We start from the raw sequence: 20,467 nt of genomic DNA on the forward strand, positions 1-20,467 counted from the left end.
CCTCATAACAATAGAAACATTCCCAGCAATTAACATATGAGAACATCATTACATCCAAAGAATAAAAGTGATAACCATACACATTCAAACTGAAAAATGAAACAGGTTCGTCATCTCTAAAATAATCACATTGATATTTAATGAAACTAATAGAAATTCATAGCAGTCTCCAGACACAAAATATCAGATGAACAAACAAGTGGCAAATATTCACCCTATACTACACGTACATTGTACAGTCAAATTACAAATCCAAATGTAACAGTTTTCACAGAAAAACCAGCTACTGATAAAAGGCTGGTCTACAAGAAGTTACAATATTCTCCAAATTTTCATATTTAAGAGTAATATCATCACGAGTATCAATAGCATCTATTAACCTAGAAGCAGGAGCCTCTGCTTTCCCAACCTTATGGAGCTGCATATAGTGGTTTGCAGTCTTTTCTGATCTCCAACCAACATGGTCCATGAGATCTGAGATCTGTGAACCTGCCAATGCTAAAATTATTGCACATGCACTCCTAAAGCTGTGAGGAGTTTCACCTTGGTCAATATTTAACACTTGCAAATATGTTTTCAGACGTTGGTAAATAGCTTGAGAGGATATGGGTTTGTGCACAACTTGACCACATGGGGTTGTTGGACGAAAAAGATAACCAAACCGTAAATCTATATCAAAACTTCTCGCTAACTTAATGTATTCCTCTATCGTACTCACGGCGCATAACGTCTTGTCATTACAACGCTTTATTGCGAATAATTACTCTGTTCACCTCTTAAAGTTTTACCAAAAGTATGATTAAATATGAAACCAGAATTATCTGGCAACCTTACGATTTCCTGAGTTTTGATCTGGCCAAGATCTCCTGCCCTATCTCCGGACATCATTAATACCTTAAATATGGTAATATCTCTAGCATAGACGTATGCTTCAACACGTGAAGTGCTAGACACTAGTTTACTTAAAATGTAATCTAGAAGGATCCTTATCTTATTAGTAAAAATCGGCTTGGCCTGTTTAGGAGTTATATGTGCTTTGGCCTGCTCTTCACCGGATTTCTTAATATATCTGTCAACCAAGGTAGAAGCGATTGGGTTTGTCTTACATAAACCCAGATTTAGCATCACCCCATAAAAGGACTTTAATTTAGCAGCTATATTTTTTAAGGTGCCTAAACGTAGACGTTTAGGACATTCACACTGATCAAACTTTCTGGTAACACTACCCAGGAACGGACATGTATTTATATGAACCTGAGTTCGAGCATGTTTGTCTTTATGGATAAGAAATCTGACAATATCTACTGGCATCGCTTGAGTAAGGTCTTTTGGCTGAGGGAGTCCACTTAAGAAAGATTCCAGATTTTGTACCAATTTGTCTTTCTGGATTTCATAAGCTGATTTTGAACCCAGTAGTTCATTCATTCGAGCATCGATGATATCAAGATCAACCTGAGTGCGCCCTCTGACGGACGGATAAGGAACTGAGCTGACTACTTTGGCTGAGCAAATATGGCACTGTTTTTTGTCCTCTTGACCAAGAGAATTGCAGAGTAACTGAGTACCACATAACCAACATTCCTAATGAAATATAAAATGTAGAAGTACACAACTTTAATCTTGAAACAGCTGTATTATTCAATAGATGGAGCTTTTAATAGTAATTGCCTAACTGCCAAAAGTTGCTGCAAATAACTTTCCTTTAGTTTTCGCGTGAACATAGCCATTTTTTGATGGGACAAGAATGAAATTATCCTCTCCTTTAGACGCAACTTGCACACAGACTGATCCATGTTTCTTAACTAATGGCCACCATAAAGGCGTAAAATTGTGGACTTCTAATAGAACAGTGGCTGATAAACCTTCCGAAATTACATGTCTCACCACTGGCAATTGCAAGCATACAGGGGAAATATGAACAACCTATCGGCTTCTTGAAACGTATGTGCAAAGAAATTGACCCCTTCACAATTAGGTTGGGGATAAGGAGCTACGAAACGAGACAATTTTGCGTTGGAACATATGGCCATCGCATCTACATCATATGGACCAAACTGATCATTTATTCTCTGCCAAGCCGTACTAGTAAGAGTGGTGTCATTTTCGTTTACATTTCTCGATACATAGTCAGCAAGATTGGCTGCTGATCTAACATGGGATAAATTCAACCATACATTTCGTTCTACAGCTACGTGAAATATGTTCTTGAGGATCTGATTGAGTTTTAATGACTTTGAACCAGGAAAACCATTATTCCACGCTTGTACTAATACAAGTGAATCTACAGCCACATCTAATCGTAGATTATCTATTTTATCTCCAAGAGCTAACAAAGTGCGGTGTAGAGCTTCTGCTTCTTTTACGTTTATAGACTCATTCCGGAATGAATCCTCCCAGAAATCGCTTATTTCAACTGACATACTCTCGTTAACGGTGGAATCGGGATGTAAAACAGCCCCCCATTTATAAGCGCTAGCATCTGTAAACAATTTAAGAGCATAGTGTCTTTCTTTAAGCCATTTGAACGGACCTGCATTAACAATTATGTTTTGCCATTCCCTTAGCTCTTCTGCTAACTCTTGCCTTATTGGAACAAGAAATGTTGCTTTTCCCTGAGCTTTTGACACCGATAGAGCCATTTGACGAATGTATAATCTTGCAGATGGAATTGCAAGCGCGAAAGACATACACTTCCCCATAACTTTTTGAATCAGAGGGAGAGGGACTGCCCGTTTACTAAGAATATCATTCGTTAATTCCAAAATCTATCAATCTTAATCTGTGGAACAATAAACGCCTCTAAAGACGAGTCAACCTGCATACCTAACATAATTAAAGACTTAACGGGTGTTAGGATACTTTTCTGTAACGCTAAGAAATAACCCGCCAGTACACAAATAGAGGCTAATATAAAAGCCGAAGCTTCTGCGCGTTCAAAAGGAGACAATTTCCTTTCTAACCGGGCGTGACATACCAGTAAAGGTCCCGCATGGCGATCGTCAATATATTGGATACATGGAACCCCAAGCTTTCTAGCATAACTAGTGACGGCGTAACCAACAGTATGATAAACATAAGCTGAAAGCTTCCACCCAAACGGCAAAGTATTACACACAAACCAAACTCCCCCCCCATTGAAAACCAAAGTATGTTCTATCCGGTTCATATACAAGAATGTGGTCATAACCACTTTTATCATCACACTTGACTTGATAGTCATCTTTGTGCAGGTAACGACTAACATCAACCAACTTGTCGAGCTTGAACGGAATATCTTGAATCCATAGATTTAAGTACCTCATGTCTATACACATCCTTGGCTTCTTGGGCTCAACAACAATTGGCATCACAACATGAGGAGGAGGATCACGACCGACAATACCCCAAACCGAAACAGCACCTGTTTTTAATCGGTCAGCTATCGTCTTTGCTATAAATGGAGCAAAATCCTTGTTGCTAGGGGGATTGTTAAACTGTCTAGGAGGAGGCAGATCATGGAAAAACTGTTGTCCTTTAAAACCTCCTGAGAAATGGCGTAGATATGGAGACACTTTCACACCATTCGAAATCCAAGACATGATTTCATGTTTATTTACCAGATCCATCGTAAGCTCATTCCATGCATCTGGGTATTTGTGCAGCTCGCCAGCAATAAACTGATCTGGGTTTCTGAATAACATTTCACTAAGAGATACTTTTCTCAAACCATTGGAGACCAAAGATAACACTTCGAACATGTTACCATCAGGAGCCTGTCCGGGGGTGCCCCCAAGCGTTGTCCAATCATACGAAGTTTTTGGAAGTAGCTTGATATTGACAGGATTCTTTAACTCCCAAACTTGAACAAACTAATGAGGAACAAACAGAAAACTAGGGCTATAATATAAACCAACAGTGCATTCTAGATAACATAAGGGGACACCCCCGGACAGGACCATGCGAAAGGCCGGCCTGCAAAATGCAGAGGGCACAGAGAGTGGCCCCCCTATCCGGGAGTTTATTGAACTATGAAAAATGGACTGCTTTAACGGTGAGCACATTATAGGCAAGAATACCCAAGACAAAACAAACACATTCATCATGTTAAACCCTTGTTTTATTATGCAAACATCAAACGTTATGAGACAAAGCTTTTTTTTTTTTTTTTTTTTTTTTTTTTTTTTTTTTTTTTTTTTTACACAGGCAAATTATCTTTTACACACTCATAACAATGACACTCTAAGTGAGAATCAAAATACATCTGAACTGGCCAATTCACAATTCTGTACAAGTCAGTCATTCCATCATAATTCAGACTACTTCTTATCTGGACAATTTCTGGCTATATGACCTTTGTTTCCACAAACGTAACACTTAATGTCTCTTCCTCTGCCTTGAGGGCGTTGAAATTGATAAGGACGAGGATAACTGCGCGTGTTCTTTAGAAATTTGCCCACTTTTGACGCGATTTCTTCTTCCTCTTTGTTGCCAAGTAGAAGGAGGACTAACTTTCCCGCGTCACTCCCAAAATCATTACTCTCAAATTGTGCTAGCACAGCTCTGAAACGTTGAAGTTTCGAGTGATTCACCAAGGTAGCCCTATCTACCAACACTCTCAGGGCATTTATGATAGCGTATCTCGATGCGCCAGAATGTGCCACATCCATAACTTTTTGCAGAGCTTCATCGACATTCGCAGAGTCTGCCGCTTTCTGTAGCTTTTCCACTTTTTCTTCCAATTGTTTCAAAGCACACGCCACTGGCATCTGAAAAATAGTGCTTAAATTATTTCAACACGTGAGCAAGCATAACACTTCCTTTCATTTTAAAGTTATGCAATTACCCTTCTTAGCACCATTTTCACAAAACAAGACCACTTGTTGCATACCTCAGCGTATGCAAATTTTACAAAGCAAGACCACTTGTTGCATACCTCAACGTATGCAAAATTTTACAAAGCGAGACTACTTGTTGCATACCTCGACGTATGCAAAATTTTACAAAGCAGGACCACTTGTTGCATACCTCAACGTATGCAAATTTTCACGAAGCAAGACCACTTGTTGCATACCTCAGCGCATGCAAATTTTCACAAGCAAGACCACTTGTTGCATACCTCAGCGTATGCAAATTTTACACAGCAAGACCACATGTTGCATACCTCAGCGCATGCAAATTTTCACAAAGCAAGACCACTTGTTGCATACCTCAGCGTATGCAAATTTTCACAAAACAGACCACTTGTTGCATACCTCGGCGTATGCAAATTTTCACAGAGCAAGATCACCTGTTGCATACCTCAACGTATGCAAATTTTACAAAGCAAGACCGCTAGTTGCGTCCCTCAACGTAAGCAAAATTAAAGTAAAAAAAAAAAAAAAAGTAAAAATGGAGGGAAATAAAGATGGTGTCCCTGTAACGCTGAGCAAAAACCGTAACTTCGCACAGGTGAACAAAGACATAACTAAGGAAAGGGAAAAAACTACTAACAAAAGGTATAAAACGCTAATTTACAACACCTAAAAGCACATGTAACAAGCTGCTATATAACAACCACATGTATACAAAAAACAAAAGAGAAAAACTGAATGAAAAGGAAAAAGGAAAAAAAAGAATACAACAAGACAGAATACAAAGGTATGCTACAAAATAATTACTAACAAGAAAAAAAATAAAACAGGAGCTAAGGAGAATTTCAAAATCGAAAAATTTTCAAACTTATCGCACACACCAATGGAACAAAGAGAAAAAAAAATAAATAAACAACGTACACAGAACGACTACGATCGAATTAAAAAACCAAACAGTTCAAAAACTGAAAACTCGTGTTCTCAACGAAGATAACAAATAACCGTGTCTCAACGCAACCCCAGAAACATTGAAACTTGACCGACCGCATATGCACGATAAAAAGGGGTAACTCGACAATCAGGCAATGTAAAACTTGAATAGAATGAAAGAAACACATGATATTGAGTCTCACCTGAGATTCAGACTCTTTAGAGGTTGTTTCAGTAACTACTACAGGTGTAGGAACTTGTGCGCTGGTAGAAGGGTTTTGAGCCGGAGTCCTCGCAGCACCAGGATTGTCTTGAGTCGATACCTGAGTAGCAGCATTACCAGAAATTGAAGGACGGGACACAGCCGAAGCAAAAGACCTGGTTGCATCTGCTACAGTGTTAGGACGATCCATTCTGTCGTGTTACTGTGGCTCCTCCGTTATCGAGTGACAAACTAAGTGTACCAATTATGTTGCCCTATTTATACTCATGCATTATAAATATTTATGAGATGCGTAATGATATCGCTGCGTAATGAGGCTTTGAATAGAGAAACAGACTTGCAACGCAGCATGTCCTTTGTTCCATGGTCGCCTCGGTAGACTATGGGCCTTTTCATATTAAAATGAGCTTCAAAGGTGTTAAACTTTTCTGAGACTTTGCTTGTGGTTGATAATTGCACGAGATTATGCGAAAAATACGACGAGATGGCATCGTGCTGCCAGTCGTGTAGCAACCATAGTTACTTTGTGAACTCTCAGGACAGAAACACTGCTTCACGCCAAAAAAACATAACACGCCAGCAGTTTCATAAAAATGTCCTTCCTTGACGAACGAGTAAAAGACGGTATGACTGACCGTAATTCATTGAGTAAAACCAGACAGTATCGATAAAAGACTTTCAAATTTGGTTCAAACACACTCATTATATATTCATAAAAATATTAGAGGAATTTTGAGAATGGTAAAACTCACTTTCCTGAAGCTCAAAACTTTCCCGTTTTCGCCAGCACGCCAATTCCGCTCAGCACCACACGACAACAACAACACAAACTTTGCCGAACATACTTCGTTTAACAATTGGCAAAAATCCGAAAATTACCGAAGGATGCATGGTCGGCACTCTTCGGAAAAGAGAGGCGAGAGCAACCTGAGGCGAGGCGAACATGGATAGGTTAAGTAACTGCTTCACGCCTTGAACAATACCCGTTGCAAGTCTGTCTCTCTATTTGTCTGTGGTTGTTCGCAGCACCTTTTATCGTACGGCCTGGCTACCTTCGCCAAGTTTGTAGCGCCCGAAATAGTTTCTTCCTAAAAAACTATCCAAAACGGTAGAGCAGCATCACCTGACTTAATATGCGGTCATATGACTTGTAAAACGCTATCAGTACGGAGCGAAGTGAGTACAACGAACAGCATGTCATTAAATGTCCGAAAAGCTGAGGTCGTCCGAAAACTGAGTGTAATTCAATGAAAACAAAATCACATTTCACAAAAAATGATTATGTCAACTACTTGAAGTTATACTTGAATTGACTATCCAAAATTGTAAAGGACAACAGCTCTAATGTTTACCTTCATTTATAGTTTGACCTGTAATTGCACATACAGCACTACTATTATTGTTGTCAAGCAACTTATTGCAGCCTAAGAGTCTATATTTAACGACATTTACATAGAAATGCACAGATATAGCAAGTTTTGTAGGGGGAAATGTGTAATAGTTTACCCCTAGACTAACACGAGAAGTGAATTTATATTTTGGTTGAATATTCAATATCATATTTGTTGTTCACATCTGCACTTTAAAACACCCTATTCTAATCAAGTACATTTACATCAATTGTCAAACACTTATAAAAGTACAGATTTAGCCAATGTCGTATTGTAAAAAAGTATTTATTGTTTTCTCATAGACGGTCATGTATAGTAAATCAACATTTTCAGTGAAATTCCAGAATAAAATTTCTTGTACACGTAAGCACTTGTAACCAATCTATTCTGGTGAATAAAATTTATATAAAATAGATATTGTTACTTTTGTATTGGAAAAACAATGTTCATAGTTTTCTCATAGACTGCCTTGTAGGGCCTACTAATGAATCAACATCTTCGATGAAACCCAACACCAAATTGATTGTATACACTTATGCATTTTCTTATTTCCCACTTCAAGCAAAGTTATTTTACATAAGTTATCAAACATGTATAAAAGTACAAATATAGCTCTTTTTGTTTTCAGTTAGACTCCCATGTATTATGATTTGATATTTTTGGACTAAACACTATATCAGCCACAGCCACATCTTGGCTTCAAATAGTCACGCAAAAATGGTGATTCCCCCCCCCCCCGAAGGCATGCGTGAAATTTCGCGTCAAAATCGCCTGCGCGAAAAATGGCGACCCAAAAATGACCGGCCCTCCCGTGTAATTTCTTTCCAGTCCCTTACTTCGCCTCCTTCTGCGGTTTATGCCGTCCGTTAAGTGTAGATTTTGAAATCAGGATTATCTTTTGACTTGCATGGGAGACGGATGCCATTAATTTGTCCTTTCAAATCACACCGAGCCCAGTGGCATGCAATAGGCTTGTATGAGAAACTGCTTTCCCTAAAAGATTAGGTTTTGGTTTCTTTTCTAAGCGTGAACTTTGAAATTTGTATAATTTGAGAGTCCGATTATTCTGTAAACAGTCCAAATGTAGACACTGGACATCGACCACGAGGAGCATCTTCTTATCAAACCAAATATGCAACAATCAAGAAGAAGAGCAAACACGTAAAACTTTCATTGAAAAAAAGCTATCATAAATTTCTAAAGGTGAAAGGTACACTGTCACCTGTTCCAATTTTGTCACAGTTACTATGGAAAGAGAAAATCTAACCAATCACAGATTTTAAGCGGGTGGCCGCCTTTTTAAAACAGCGCCCTCACATGGGCATTTTGAATACCAAGGAACGCCCCTTTAACCATATATGGGCATATTTAGATTACAGGTGACTGTATACTTTTAATGTGTGAACCTCATGAATACATACAATCAAGGCAGTTCTGGCCTCGAAGTTGAAAGAAACACAAGACAGCTGACTTCGACAATAAATCATCTTATAAGTAGAATACATGTTTACCAGTAAGTTGAAAAAGAAGGGAATCATGACATTATTTCCCGCCATTCCGAAGCTTTTCCCGCCGGCGGGTCAAAATGTAGTCTGTTGCAACGATCTAGGGTGTCTTGAATCTTTATAGTGATTTTACAGTAAATTGTGCCATAAACCTTTACCTGGGCAACTAACGATTCGTGATTTAAAGCAGATACGTGCAAGGATAACTCAAGTAAAGAGCCGCCAAAGCTAAGCTCCGTGCACAATAGCCCGTCATTCAAATGTATAATGATATTAAGCCTAGAGAAAACTAAAGTATAGGCGTATTAAAGTAATCAATACCAAGCCTTTCCAAAAGATTACAACATCACAAGCGTACCGGTCTTTGTGATTTTGCGACTAGTTTTTGGAAGTAATTTTTTTTTTCGAAAATAATTTTGGTTTCACCTCGTGAGGCGAAATATAGTTCTCATTATTAAACGATTACTTTCTCATTTTTTCTTTCATCGGTGAATTTTCTTTACAACGTGTCACGTTCTGCATAAAAAATAAGTTCCATCGATTCCAAACAACGCAAGGGCACATTTCTCTACACGCGTTACTTTTGAACTTAAAGTCTGGAGACAAAAATTTATGAGTTTAAGTGGATGCTTCACTCACAATACATCATGACAATATTAAAGGAAGTACTTGACTCTCATGTAACGAAATGATGTAAATATCGGCAAGCTATCAGCCAATAAAAAGTCTGCGCAATCTGAAAAACATGTTCCTAAATGCTTACGTCATCCAGACTCTCATGTAATGCCAATACTAATGATTGATGAAAAGTTATAAAAGTAGATATGTAGACAACATCTGACGACGATGGTACTTAAATGGGTTTGATGGCTGGGCTGTTCATCAGATGTAACCATGCTCGTATGAGTTAGAAGCGTTTGAAGTACCATTTGACAGCATTACTGAAAAAAAATCCCACAACATCATCTGGTCCTCAGATGTAAATCAAAGAATTTTCAAAATACATGGAGAAAACTGAGCTCCGCTCCCACTCTTTGTGTGAATCAATGTTTATCATAGGGGTGCCTTTCGTAACGAATAACTACAAACTAGCCCCCCTAAGACAATGTTGAATCCTACTTAGACTCAAAATGGGCCCAGTCTCCAGCAGATTTACCTTCGAAAATACCATCGCGGTGACTTATCGTTGTTGGGTCGTGCGTCAGTGTAGTTTGCTGTCAGCCAATCTACATTCAGCAGCGGTTGCCTTAGTGACTGGCATTTAATGGTCGCCGACACTTCTTCCAAAGGTTATTTAATAGCGTTATACTTCTTTGATGAGGTTACCGTCACAGAACTTGAAGATGTGCTAAAGGCCTGAAAAGGCCAGAGCGACCATTAAATATTTATTAGTAATAAAATACGTAGGTAACATTCCCTTCCTTACAGCATGGACATTTTTTTTTCAGTTACAAAAGCAAAATGCGTTCAGCATCGGTAGAATATTATACAAACTCAAAATATATTACATTTTATAAAAATGACATTTCATAAAATTAAAGCGCTCTCTCTCATGTTAGGTGTAATTATCTCGTGGTTTCGGTCATTGTAACTTGACAGAGTCAATTCATTATTCTCTTCTTAAATTTCAAATGCATTCTAGGAAGTTCAGCATCATTTCACTATCAGCATGTTCGAAACTTACAGCCTGTAAATAACAATCGATATTAAGTGACTGAAGTTATGTTACTAAATATAGACACTGTCTGCTTCTCACAGAAATTCTGATAAACCTAGTCTCTTTCGTGCCAGTATTCAATGTTATACCTTGCCGCCGGAAAACACGATGTGCGATTTTTACGGCTTTTATCATATTATTACCGATATCAAAATACTAAATCCGTCATCCTATTAGACACTCTTTCCAAAAGTTTGGAAAAAATTCGGACCAATGCTATTGTTTTTATTTAAATATACAACAATTGGTTTTTATTACGTATTGATCAGTATGAGACAATAACTTTCCTCAAAATTTTATATGACCTTGAATGATCTGTGACCTCCTTTCACGTGCCTAAGGAACTACAAATTATGTCTTTAGCTCTCTTTAGCTGGAATTTCGCAACTTCAGCTCTGTCGGCGCGAACACAAGGACCGACGTGAGTATTGGACATTGTGGGAAAACGAGAGAATGGAACAAAAATACAATTAATATTTCACTATATGAAGTTAGCTTCAACGTGCCTCGCAGACGTTTGATTAGCTGTGCTTGAGTTTGAATATTTTACGTGTACTCTATCCTTCATATATCCACTTGATCCACCAACCAAACAGCGGTCAATGTCACCTCTCCTTCCATGGAGACTATAGTCTGAGATACTTCAATATTTGAAATTAAACAATATCTTCAAGAATCTGTGAAAAGTCGAAAACCTCTCAGTCTCATCTAACTGTTCTCAGTGTGGTTGTCACGAAAATCGGAAAACATGGCTGTTCACAAACTCGCTATTCCTGTCACCAGCAATGAAAGACTCATAATTTTCAAAGGTGATGTCTAATTAATGGCTAGGCAGTTTTGCACAGAATAAATTGAACCTTGACAAACGCTTTCGAGGTAATTGCCACTCGCGCACCATACTTACACGCACCGGAGAGACAGAACGTTGTTTTGCTCAAGTTGACGAAAGTATTCATTGAGGGCACTGGGTGTCGTAGGTACAGGGAAGATTCACACGCTATTTATTATAACGCCGCCAACCCGTGAGAATGATGTAAAGCATCGATCGATTTGTACACAGAATCACCTTCAGACTCTAAAAGCACCCTATATGCTCGACCGATCGGAGTAAACGTACTGCAAACCGCGATCAATGCCGCAACAACAGTATCCAGGATGAAGGAACAATCGACACAAATCATTGACGTCAGAAGGCGCCTCTGTTAAATGTCAAGAAAACATCGAAATGCACGATCTTTTGTCCTAACTAGACAACTGCTCCATCCGACAAAATATATTCCCTGTTCAGGAGCTACAACCTTAAATCTAATAAGACAACAGTTCATCATCAGTTCGATGAATTTCAAAGGGAATTGCTCACTCCGCTTTCGCTGTGCGGCACCATGGGAGCTGAAGTTACATCATAGTTACCTAGACTTTTGGAAAGTCCCCATTACGGCTCAAAAGGATGATTTTTTTCTATTGCTCTTCTGCCTCACAGGGCAATCTGCTGATCATTTTGTTGCGATTCTACCATCTTGTCTAGCGATGACGTATTATCCATCTGAACGATCAATTGCTATACAATTAAAATGCGAAACTTCCTTGTGAGCTGAACATAACGAAAACATTACAAAGACAGATGTAAAGAATCTGACTTGATGATGAATCCTAAATGATGGATTCGCCCCAAGTGGTATGAGTGTCGAGCTGTTTTATTTGGACAGGGAAAATTGGTTTGCTATAGCTTGATACAATGCAGTGCGATGTTTAAATCAGCGGTTCAAGCTTTTCAACATGTAAGTCGTCGCTTTATAACACATTATATCTTTATTCATGTACAAGGTCACCGCCCATCAAACTGAAAAGATACAACAGTTATATGCAAAAGCAAAGGTGATGCTTAAATTACACAGAAATGTCGATTGTTGATTTTTTAAGTAAGTTTTTGGTGTTTCAACGGCTTGCAAAGGCAGTGAGAGGGTATATCAAAATGCATCAACTTTGATATTCGCCCATACTTGCAATCTCTCGACTCTCTCAGAGGCTCAGCAATGATTTTGATCTTAAACACGAAAGGAAATTATGTCTTTTCATCCATTCAAATTGGTTACCATAGCTACAACGCACTCAATTCGGCGTTGACGAGGAACTGTAAATGGCGTGAACCAACCGATGGCAATCTTTTGCACCGACTGCGTGACTTGTTGACTATGGTCTATTGGAGAGCGGCACCATTACGCAATTATGACCACAGGGCGAAGAGGATGCCGTTTTCTAACTTCACATTTACCGCTACGTAAATTAGGTATGCAGGGGCAACACAAATTATTTGCAAGAACTCCCATCACCGAAGCATAGATAAGAATAATAAGTTACCACAGAAACATCTTTCTTAACGTATCCAGCGAGGTTCAACGCTCGGTAAGGTCACCGCCTCTCTATCTCAGCCTCCATACGCCCACGCCATACGAGTACAATGGGCTAATTTTATGGTATACTATATTCAGGGCATCTGACACTGTGTTTTTTTGGTACGCAACGTCTTGAGTTTTGACCCACTGGACACTTGCCATTGACTCATCCAGATCAGCGGCCACCAGTCCTGACTTAAAAATGATTTTTCCCACTCAAATCGATGCAATTGTACAAGGCTGATGTAATCATTTCATATGTCATCCATGCAGACACAGTCACACACACATACATATATACATACACACATACACACACAAATAGATAGATAGATAGATAGATACATACATACATACATACATACATACATACATACATACATACATACATACATACATACATACATACATACATACATACATACATACATACATACATACATACATACATACATACATACATACATACATACATACATACATACATACATACATACATACATACATACATACATACATACATACATACATACATACATACATACATACATACATATTGTTATACATATTATTATATATTTGCCAGCGTTTACATAGGAAAACAAAATAATAAATCAATCTTGCAAACTCTTGTTAGATCTTCAATTTATTAATCTGTTCTTTCTAGATTTGGAATCTCTCAAGGGCATCAAGCTACGTGATGTCGATCATAAGTACCAATGGTAATGTCAAACACTCGCCGCTCCGTATCCCATCGGAAAATAGTGCACTTTTTCTGAAAAATGAAAAAAAAAGCCCATTACACCAACCGTGACCTAAACCAATCATCCTACTCCTTCTGATCTCTGATGACGTCAGAGATGTGAAGAATATTATTAAGGGAGATCAAGGCTGAAACCAACGGAATCATGTCCAAATCCGCAAGACTAGGTGAATGAGTAGCTTCACCCTGCTTTTTCATTTCCAATCCACATGAATTATACACAGAGATTGTTGAGGGTGATATATCGAGGCAAATTATATGTTTGCTCGATGTCTCTCAACAGAGTGCATGCGGTTGACATTGAGCTATGACATGACTGCAACGGCATGGTACGCGCAGGCGACAATAGGTACAAAGTTTAACTAATTTAATTTACCCATGTGGTCCCTGGAACAGACCATTGTTTCCACTGTGTTGGATATATTGCAACATCGCCCAGGTGTTAAAACATACAGGTGACGTCATGTACCGTATTGCCTGTCGGATGACAAAACCACCAATAACTCTTGCACTTTGCATTTATTGACTATTTCTCCTTATGATTACCCTATACATAAATACATGTATGTATGTATGTATGCATGTATGTATGTATGTATGTATGTATGTATGTATGTATGTATGTATGTATGTATGTATGTATGTATGTATGTATGTATGTATGTATGTATGTATGTATGTATGTATGTATGTATGTATGTATGTATGTATGTATGTATGTATGTATGTATGTATGTATGTATGTATGTATGTATGTATGTATGTATGTATGTATGTATGTATGTATGTATGTATGTATGTATGCATGCATGTATGTATGTATGTATGTATGTATGTACCTAAGTACGTACGTACATACGGATGGACGGATGGATGGATGGATGGATGGATGTATAGAATGGAGTGAGCGGTATAGAATAGTGTACGATTGATGTATATCATGAAAATACCTTTTAGAAGAAAGATGTCACGACTAAAATTAGTGATTTTGAATAATACATGACTTTAAAAATGGATTTCTACGAAATCTTTACGCATATTCATCGGAAACAAGCTATCAAATTTAATCTGATTTGGGACATCGGGAAATCTCATCTGTCGCGGTGAGCAGTCGTGTGCACGCTGCCCTGTGGCGCAAATGGAACATCTTTGAGAAAATTGTCTGATTCTTTGACAGGTAATGGAACCATCGTCGTAATGCCCGCCAGCGGGATTACATCTTTCATGTGTTTTCCTCGCAATATGGTATACGTAGAGAGTGCATAGGGCTTGTTGACGTTTAGCTACTTGACCTAGCGAACCCGCATTGTTTCTTAGGGCCGCTGCACGCCGAACAAAGTGCGACCGGGGAACATAACGAAGAGGGGCGATCAGAGAAACAACCGGACGCCCGATGTGATGCACGCGGTCGTCTGCACAACCAAGGCGGACCCCCGTCAACTGTGATAATGACGCGTCTTGTCAGAGGCTATTCAGGCTAAGGGAAGGAACAGAGTTGGCGGAAACCTAACAGGGGCAAAGGGGACCAATTAACACAATGGCAATGTTTGATTGATGATCCACCAACAACGGAAAACGCAAAAACAGTATGGTGTGAGAAAACTATTATCAAAATAACTACAAATAACACGATTTGCCAGGAAATTTACCAAGAGCGACAGGTTATCTAAACGGCGCCAAAGTTTGGTGTCGGTGTACATATGCTGTTTATCAAAGGTCTAAAAACGTCATTTCAGAAATCATTTCATGACGTGCATAACAGGGCCTGTAGCTGTAACTATTTTTAATTTTACAGTATGTCACCTGCAAGTTTTTGTTTTAGGCCGCGTTCAAAAAAAAAAGTGAGGGGGGGCTGGAGGAATCGCGATTGAAATCTTATTTTTTTTCAGATCCCCCCCTCAATACCCTCAAAAATTTTCAAGTCCCCCCCCTCGATACCCTCAAAAATTGTCAAGTCCCCCCCCCAAATTACCATATAGCCGCATATTAATTAGGAATGCACGCAGAGTAAAAAAAAACATGTAATGTGTCGTTCTACACGCAAATGTTCAACACTACCTCTTATCAGCAGGTTGTAGAGCCATATACCTAGGGCAAGTTCTTAAATTGATTCATTTTTTAAATGCATCAGTGAACTTTTTGGATTTCTCAGTCTAAGCCGACTTGAGTTTATCCAACTTTGGCCAGTTCAATGGCACCAGCTGAAAAGCACACAAAATGACAATCATGAGAGAGTATGAAAATTGTGTATTCCTAGCTACGTTTAACCAAATTGTGAAAAAATGAGCACAGTGACCTACCGAGAATTTTTTTTTTCAAAAGTACAAGACATCTACAACTTAGATGCCACTTATAAAATGTTTTACAAAATTGACAATACTGGAAGGTTAAAATATTCCATGAAATTAATGTTTTAATCTCAGAAATTTTGGGTGTAATAATGGCAAATTTGATAAAAAATAAAAGATTCCATTTAGTCACACATTTTTCCATTTAAATTAGAGTCTTTACTGTTCAAAGTTTTACTTTTGTGTTATTGGTACAATGAGATGTGAAAATTTCATTCACTGCATGAACTTGAAATGAATGGTTTTATATATTGATTTAAGTGATTTTAGAAAAACTGACTTTTCATCGTACATTTGTATAAGATCAAGTATGGTGACCCCATCTTTTTTCTCTAATATTTGATTCTTCTCATATGCCAGAATTCAAATATCCATGGTAACTGTTAGTCTCCTAGTCTTCTATGCGTTGCTCTCTGGCTGGATCTTGTGTACAAGTAGATGTATGTTTCACTGTCAATTTAGTGTCCTATGACCGAAACTCTTCTTAAACTACATCAGAGTCAGAGCTACATGTATCACTGTCACTGCCAGTATGTAGTAGCAGGGCAGTAGTTGTATTAACTTTTTATTTTGACAATATTTTTGTTCAGTTTATACAATTGTGTTCTTGTTCTACTCCCTACAGAATGTTGAGCTATCCAGTATTCAGCTTGCCAACACAGCCTAGGTGTACCGTGCATTTGCATCATTCAATTATCACCAATATTTAGACAAACGGGCTTTGTTGACAAACTGAATATTGTGTTTTTTAGCAGCATGCTAGACACCAAGAAACTGTGTTTGATACATTGCATAGAAATATTGAAAAATTATCAACAGTTGTAGCTCCTGCCCCATTACAAGGCCAACTTGTTCTACGAAAATTTAATGGCATTCATACATTTTTAGACTTTTTTGAGATTAAAGACATAAAATATGACAAAACGGTTCTAGATTTTGTTTAATTATTACTAACATTAGGACCATTGGACGACATCAAAATGTTGGGAGTCAAAATATTTTCAGGTCCCCCCCCCTATAGGCAGAGCAAAACTTTCAAGTCCCCCCCCCCTCGACTACCCCAATATATTTCGAATCCCCCCTGAATTCCTCCAGGCCCCCCACCACTTTTTTTGAACGCGGCCTTACTCCCCATAGTATGTTGAAACACTCACTACTTGGCTTGTCAATACGGTGTCTATACGCATCAAATGCAATATCTCGTTGTGTACACTCGAATTCTGGTTCGGACCAGAATTCACTTTGTCAATAATGCAGTATACAAATGTATAGTCGAGGAAATGTCAATGTATAGTAAGCTTTTTAACACAGGTGACATTGAGGACAAGTACCACTTTCTCTTTATTTGCCCTATATGTAACCTCGAAACACACTTTTATCAAGATTTGCATACTAGTATGTTGAGTCAAACTACATTAAATTTCGAGCATTAATGGCTGTGTCAGATAACGAGATACTTATCGATCTTTGCAATTATCTATTCAAGGCCACGGAACTGAGATTTTCACTTACCATATCTGCGTAAGTGTTTGTGTCATGTAATTTCTTGTGCATAACGATTAATTTTTCACCATTTGTAGTGCATTTCTTTTGCATATAGGCCGATGGCCTAGAAAAGCAATAAACCATTAACTATGACCTACACATGTAACGACCAAGTTGGAAAGCTAGATTTGCGTATCTCAACATTTTGCGAGGAGTAGAGCAAGAAAATGCAGTTAGTTGACGTTAACAAGCGACAGAAAGCATAAAAAATCACAGCTTCGGGCAATTTAATCAACAAGCGACTTGGTTTTACTGACGCTTTCAAAGCAGATGAATGCGAAAAGGGATTCACAAAAGTTATATATTTCCGTATTTTCCTCCTGTCAGATTCCTTTAGTGCGAACTTGTAAATTAAATTCCAAGTAAAAACTAGCGTTTCGTGCGCTTGGTACATGTTGACAGAGACGGCGCTTTGTATTTCATTGAAAATGAACCTTTCCCAAGGTAATCGGAAGTAGGATTTTTTTTTGAGAGAATAGTCATGACGCGCGACTTTCACAGGGGATTTCCTTCGGAGTGTTAAGAGCCCTTTCGCTGTCAGAAACCTTTTTGAATCATTGATATTGTGCGCGTTTCTCTTCACCGGGACGTATGCACGCAGTCCGTCAAAGGGCGCCATCTGTCTGGTTGAGTCAGTCAATGATGTCGAAGAAAATTTTACAACAGTCTCTATCGTTTGGTTCTCGCGATATAACACACAGCACAATCGAGAACAGTCAAAACGATATCACCCCCTTTTATTTATTTATTAATTTATTTATTTATTTATTTATTTATTTTGAGGGATTACTTTGCTGAACAAACATTTCAAATTTTCTTTGAACGCACCGACAGCGAGAACCGGTATTTCATATGTATTTTTCCAAGAAGCTCACCTTTTACGTGTGAAAAATGCTACGAACTCTTGGCGATCGTAATTAGAATCGGGAGTCTATGTACACGCAATCTGTTTAGGGAGAATGGGATTATATGACGTCGAACATGCCCTTTATGTACTTACTGACAGCCAGACCTTTGCGACCCCATTTGCGATACATCAGTTGGTAAAGATTTTTATATGCACCTGTTAATTTTGACGACTTCTTGGCGATGAGAGTACGATCGATACTGCGGTATATATCGTTCCAGGCTAGCCAGTTTGATGGAAAAGATGTAGGGCAACTCCGTGGAAACCTACTTACCCAATACCTAACCCCGACGACGACGCCGTGAGCTGCAAGATTATAGTAATTTGCTGCCAAGCTAAGCAGTGGTAACTCAGGCTAAGACAAATAAAAATGTAATAAGAAACAATCGCGAAGCCCATAAAAGATTTGATTGAACTAAAAACGGCATATACGGTGCAGTATAATTAAACGGTATTAAGATTGCAAACAATTACATTCTCCTTATCCCCGGCAGGATAATGTGAAGATTGATGGAGTATATTGAAATGCCAGTTTCTGCCCTGAGCTACATTTGCTTGATTTTTCGGCTACTTTACTGGCTGACAAGGGGAAACGAACTTTAATGAGAGAGACATCCGAGAACAGTATTTCTAGAACAATGTATCGAACAAATCTCGTTGAAAATAGTTGTTTAATGTCAACCTTTGGCTCACGGAGTTAGTGGGTGGGGGGCTTCCACCGCAAGCTCGAAGTGACCTTCACTTCAGAAACTTATGTGATTTGGGAATGTGGCGGCGATATCAGAATTGTTGCGTCGATTAGCAAATGAGAAAGGGACGAACACGTGGAGTACTACGTTGGAAGTGACTGGATCATTGCGTTCAGCGTTCATGCCGATCCCTCCGCTAGCCGTGACTTTTTGTGTACTTTCAAGTTTTTATTAATGTCTATAAAACAGAGTTTTCGCTCCAAAAAAACGTGTCCATATCAGCATGTATATGCGATATGTCAAAAGTTGTTGTTGACAAACGAATTACAGTCTCGACTATGTTTTTATTTGTCGACAATAAAATTGCGTATTTTGCAAATATCTTTGTTGACGACGTCATGACGTAGCATTGTCAGCGTACTTCAGCGAAAGGAACAAGGGAGTGTTTGTTTCATAGCACACAAATGATAATTTCAACAGTTACAATTTTAGTCCTTTTAAAAGTTAAGGCAGTTTTCTAAAGAAGCGTATTCATGCCTCATTTGTTAGAGAAAAAAAAACTAAAAAAAATTCTCGTAATTACAAGATTTTGATTATCTTAATTGTTAGATTTTGATTCTTGTAATCACAAGTTTTTTCTTTAAAAATGCAAGAAATACGATTCCGAAGTTTTCCCTCAAGAATGATTTAATTTCAAAAGACTGCATTTCCAAAAACGAAGGGACGGTGCATATATCATGAAGCTCACTTTCGTAGACCCTTCTACACAGTATAATGATATTGATGTTGGAGCCACACGGAAGTTTCCTTGATTCCTCAAAAGAGATTCAATTTAATTTTTGTATTCCTGCTGTCTCACTGCATGACAATCTCATTTTAATCCGCCCATCCGCACGTACGAATTTCATGGATACTCATTTTATTACGTACGTAGATGTTTTTATCAAATGTGTAACATGATGAACATCGACTGTTGTGTATTATTAGCATCGATTTACGTTCTCTTCAGAGAACCATCGTCATCTCTAAGATGTTCGCCCCCCCCCCCAATTTTCTTTAAATTTAGTTTCTTTTTATTTAGTGTAAGTTTTCATGTACGTTTACTTTTATTTCAAGTGAAAGTTTTAGTGTGACAGCCTGTCGGTGAAATAAATAGGCAAAAACAAACAAATAAATGAATAAATAAATCATAAATTTGATTACAATTGCGATAGACTCAACTTCGGA

At 38.3% G+C, this 20,467-nt stretch overlaps 1 protein-coding gene across 1 annotated transcript; it reads right to left on the reverse strand.

Moving 5' to 3' along the window:
- Positions 1 to 747: 747 nt before the first annotated feature.
- LOC139122246 (uncharacterized) lies at positions 748 to 4,992 on the reverse strand. Its single transcript, XM_070687675.1, has 2 exons — positions 3,597 to 4,992; positions 748 to 1,581 (listed from the first exon to the last, which is right to left on the reverse strand). Exons 1-2 carry the CDS (start codon positions 3,735 to 3,737, stop codon positions 748 to 750), a joined length of 975 nt encoding a protein of 324 aa, XP_070543776.1. The 5' UTR covers positions 3,738 to 4,992.
- Positions 4,993 to 20,467: the final 15,475 nt, after the last annotated feature.

This window comes from Ptychodera flava, chromosome 21, assembly GCF_041260155.1.
Source record: "Ptychodera flava strain L36383 chromosome 21, AS_Pfla_20210202, whole genome shotgun sequence".
Taxonomy (NCBI): Eukaryota; Metazoa; Hemichordata; class Enteropneusta; family Ptychoderidae; genus Ptychodera; species Ptychodera flava.

Coding starts and splice junctions, on each gene's coding strand:
- LOC139122246 (XM_070687675.1), bottom strand. CDS start 3,737: ATGTTCGAAGTGTTATCTTTGGTCTCCAATGGTTTGAGAAAAGTATCT. Junction 1,582..3,596: donor ATGAGCTTACGATGGATCTG/GTAAATAAACAT, acceptor ATATTTCATTAG/GAATGTTGGTTATGTGGTAC.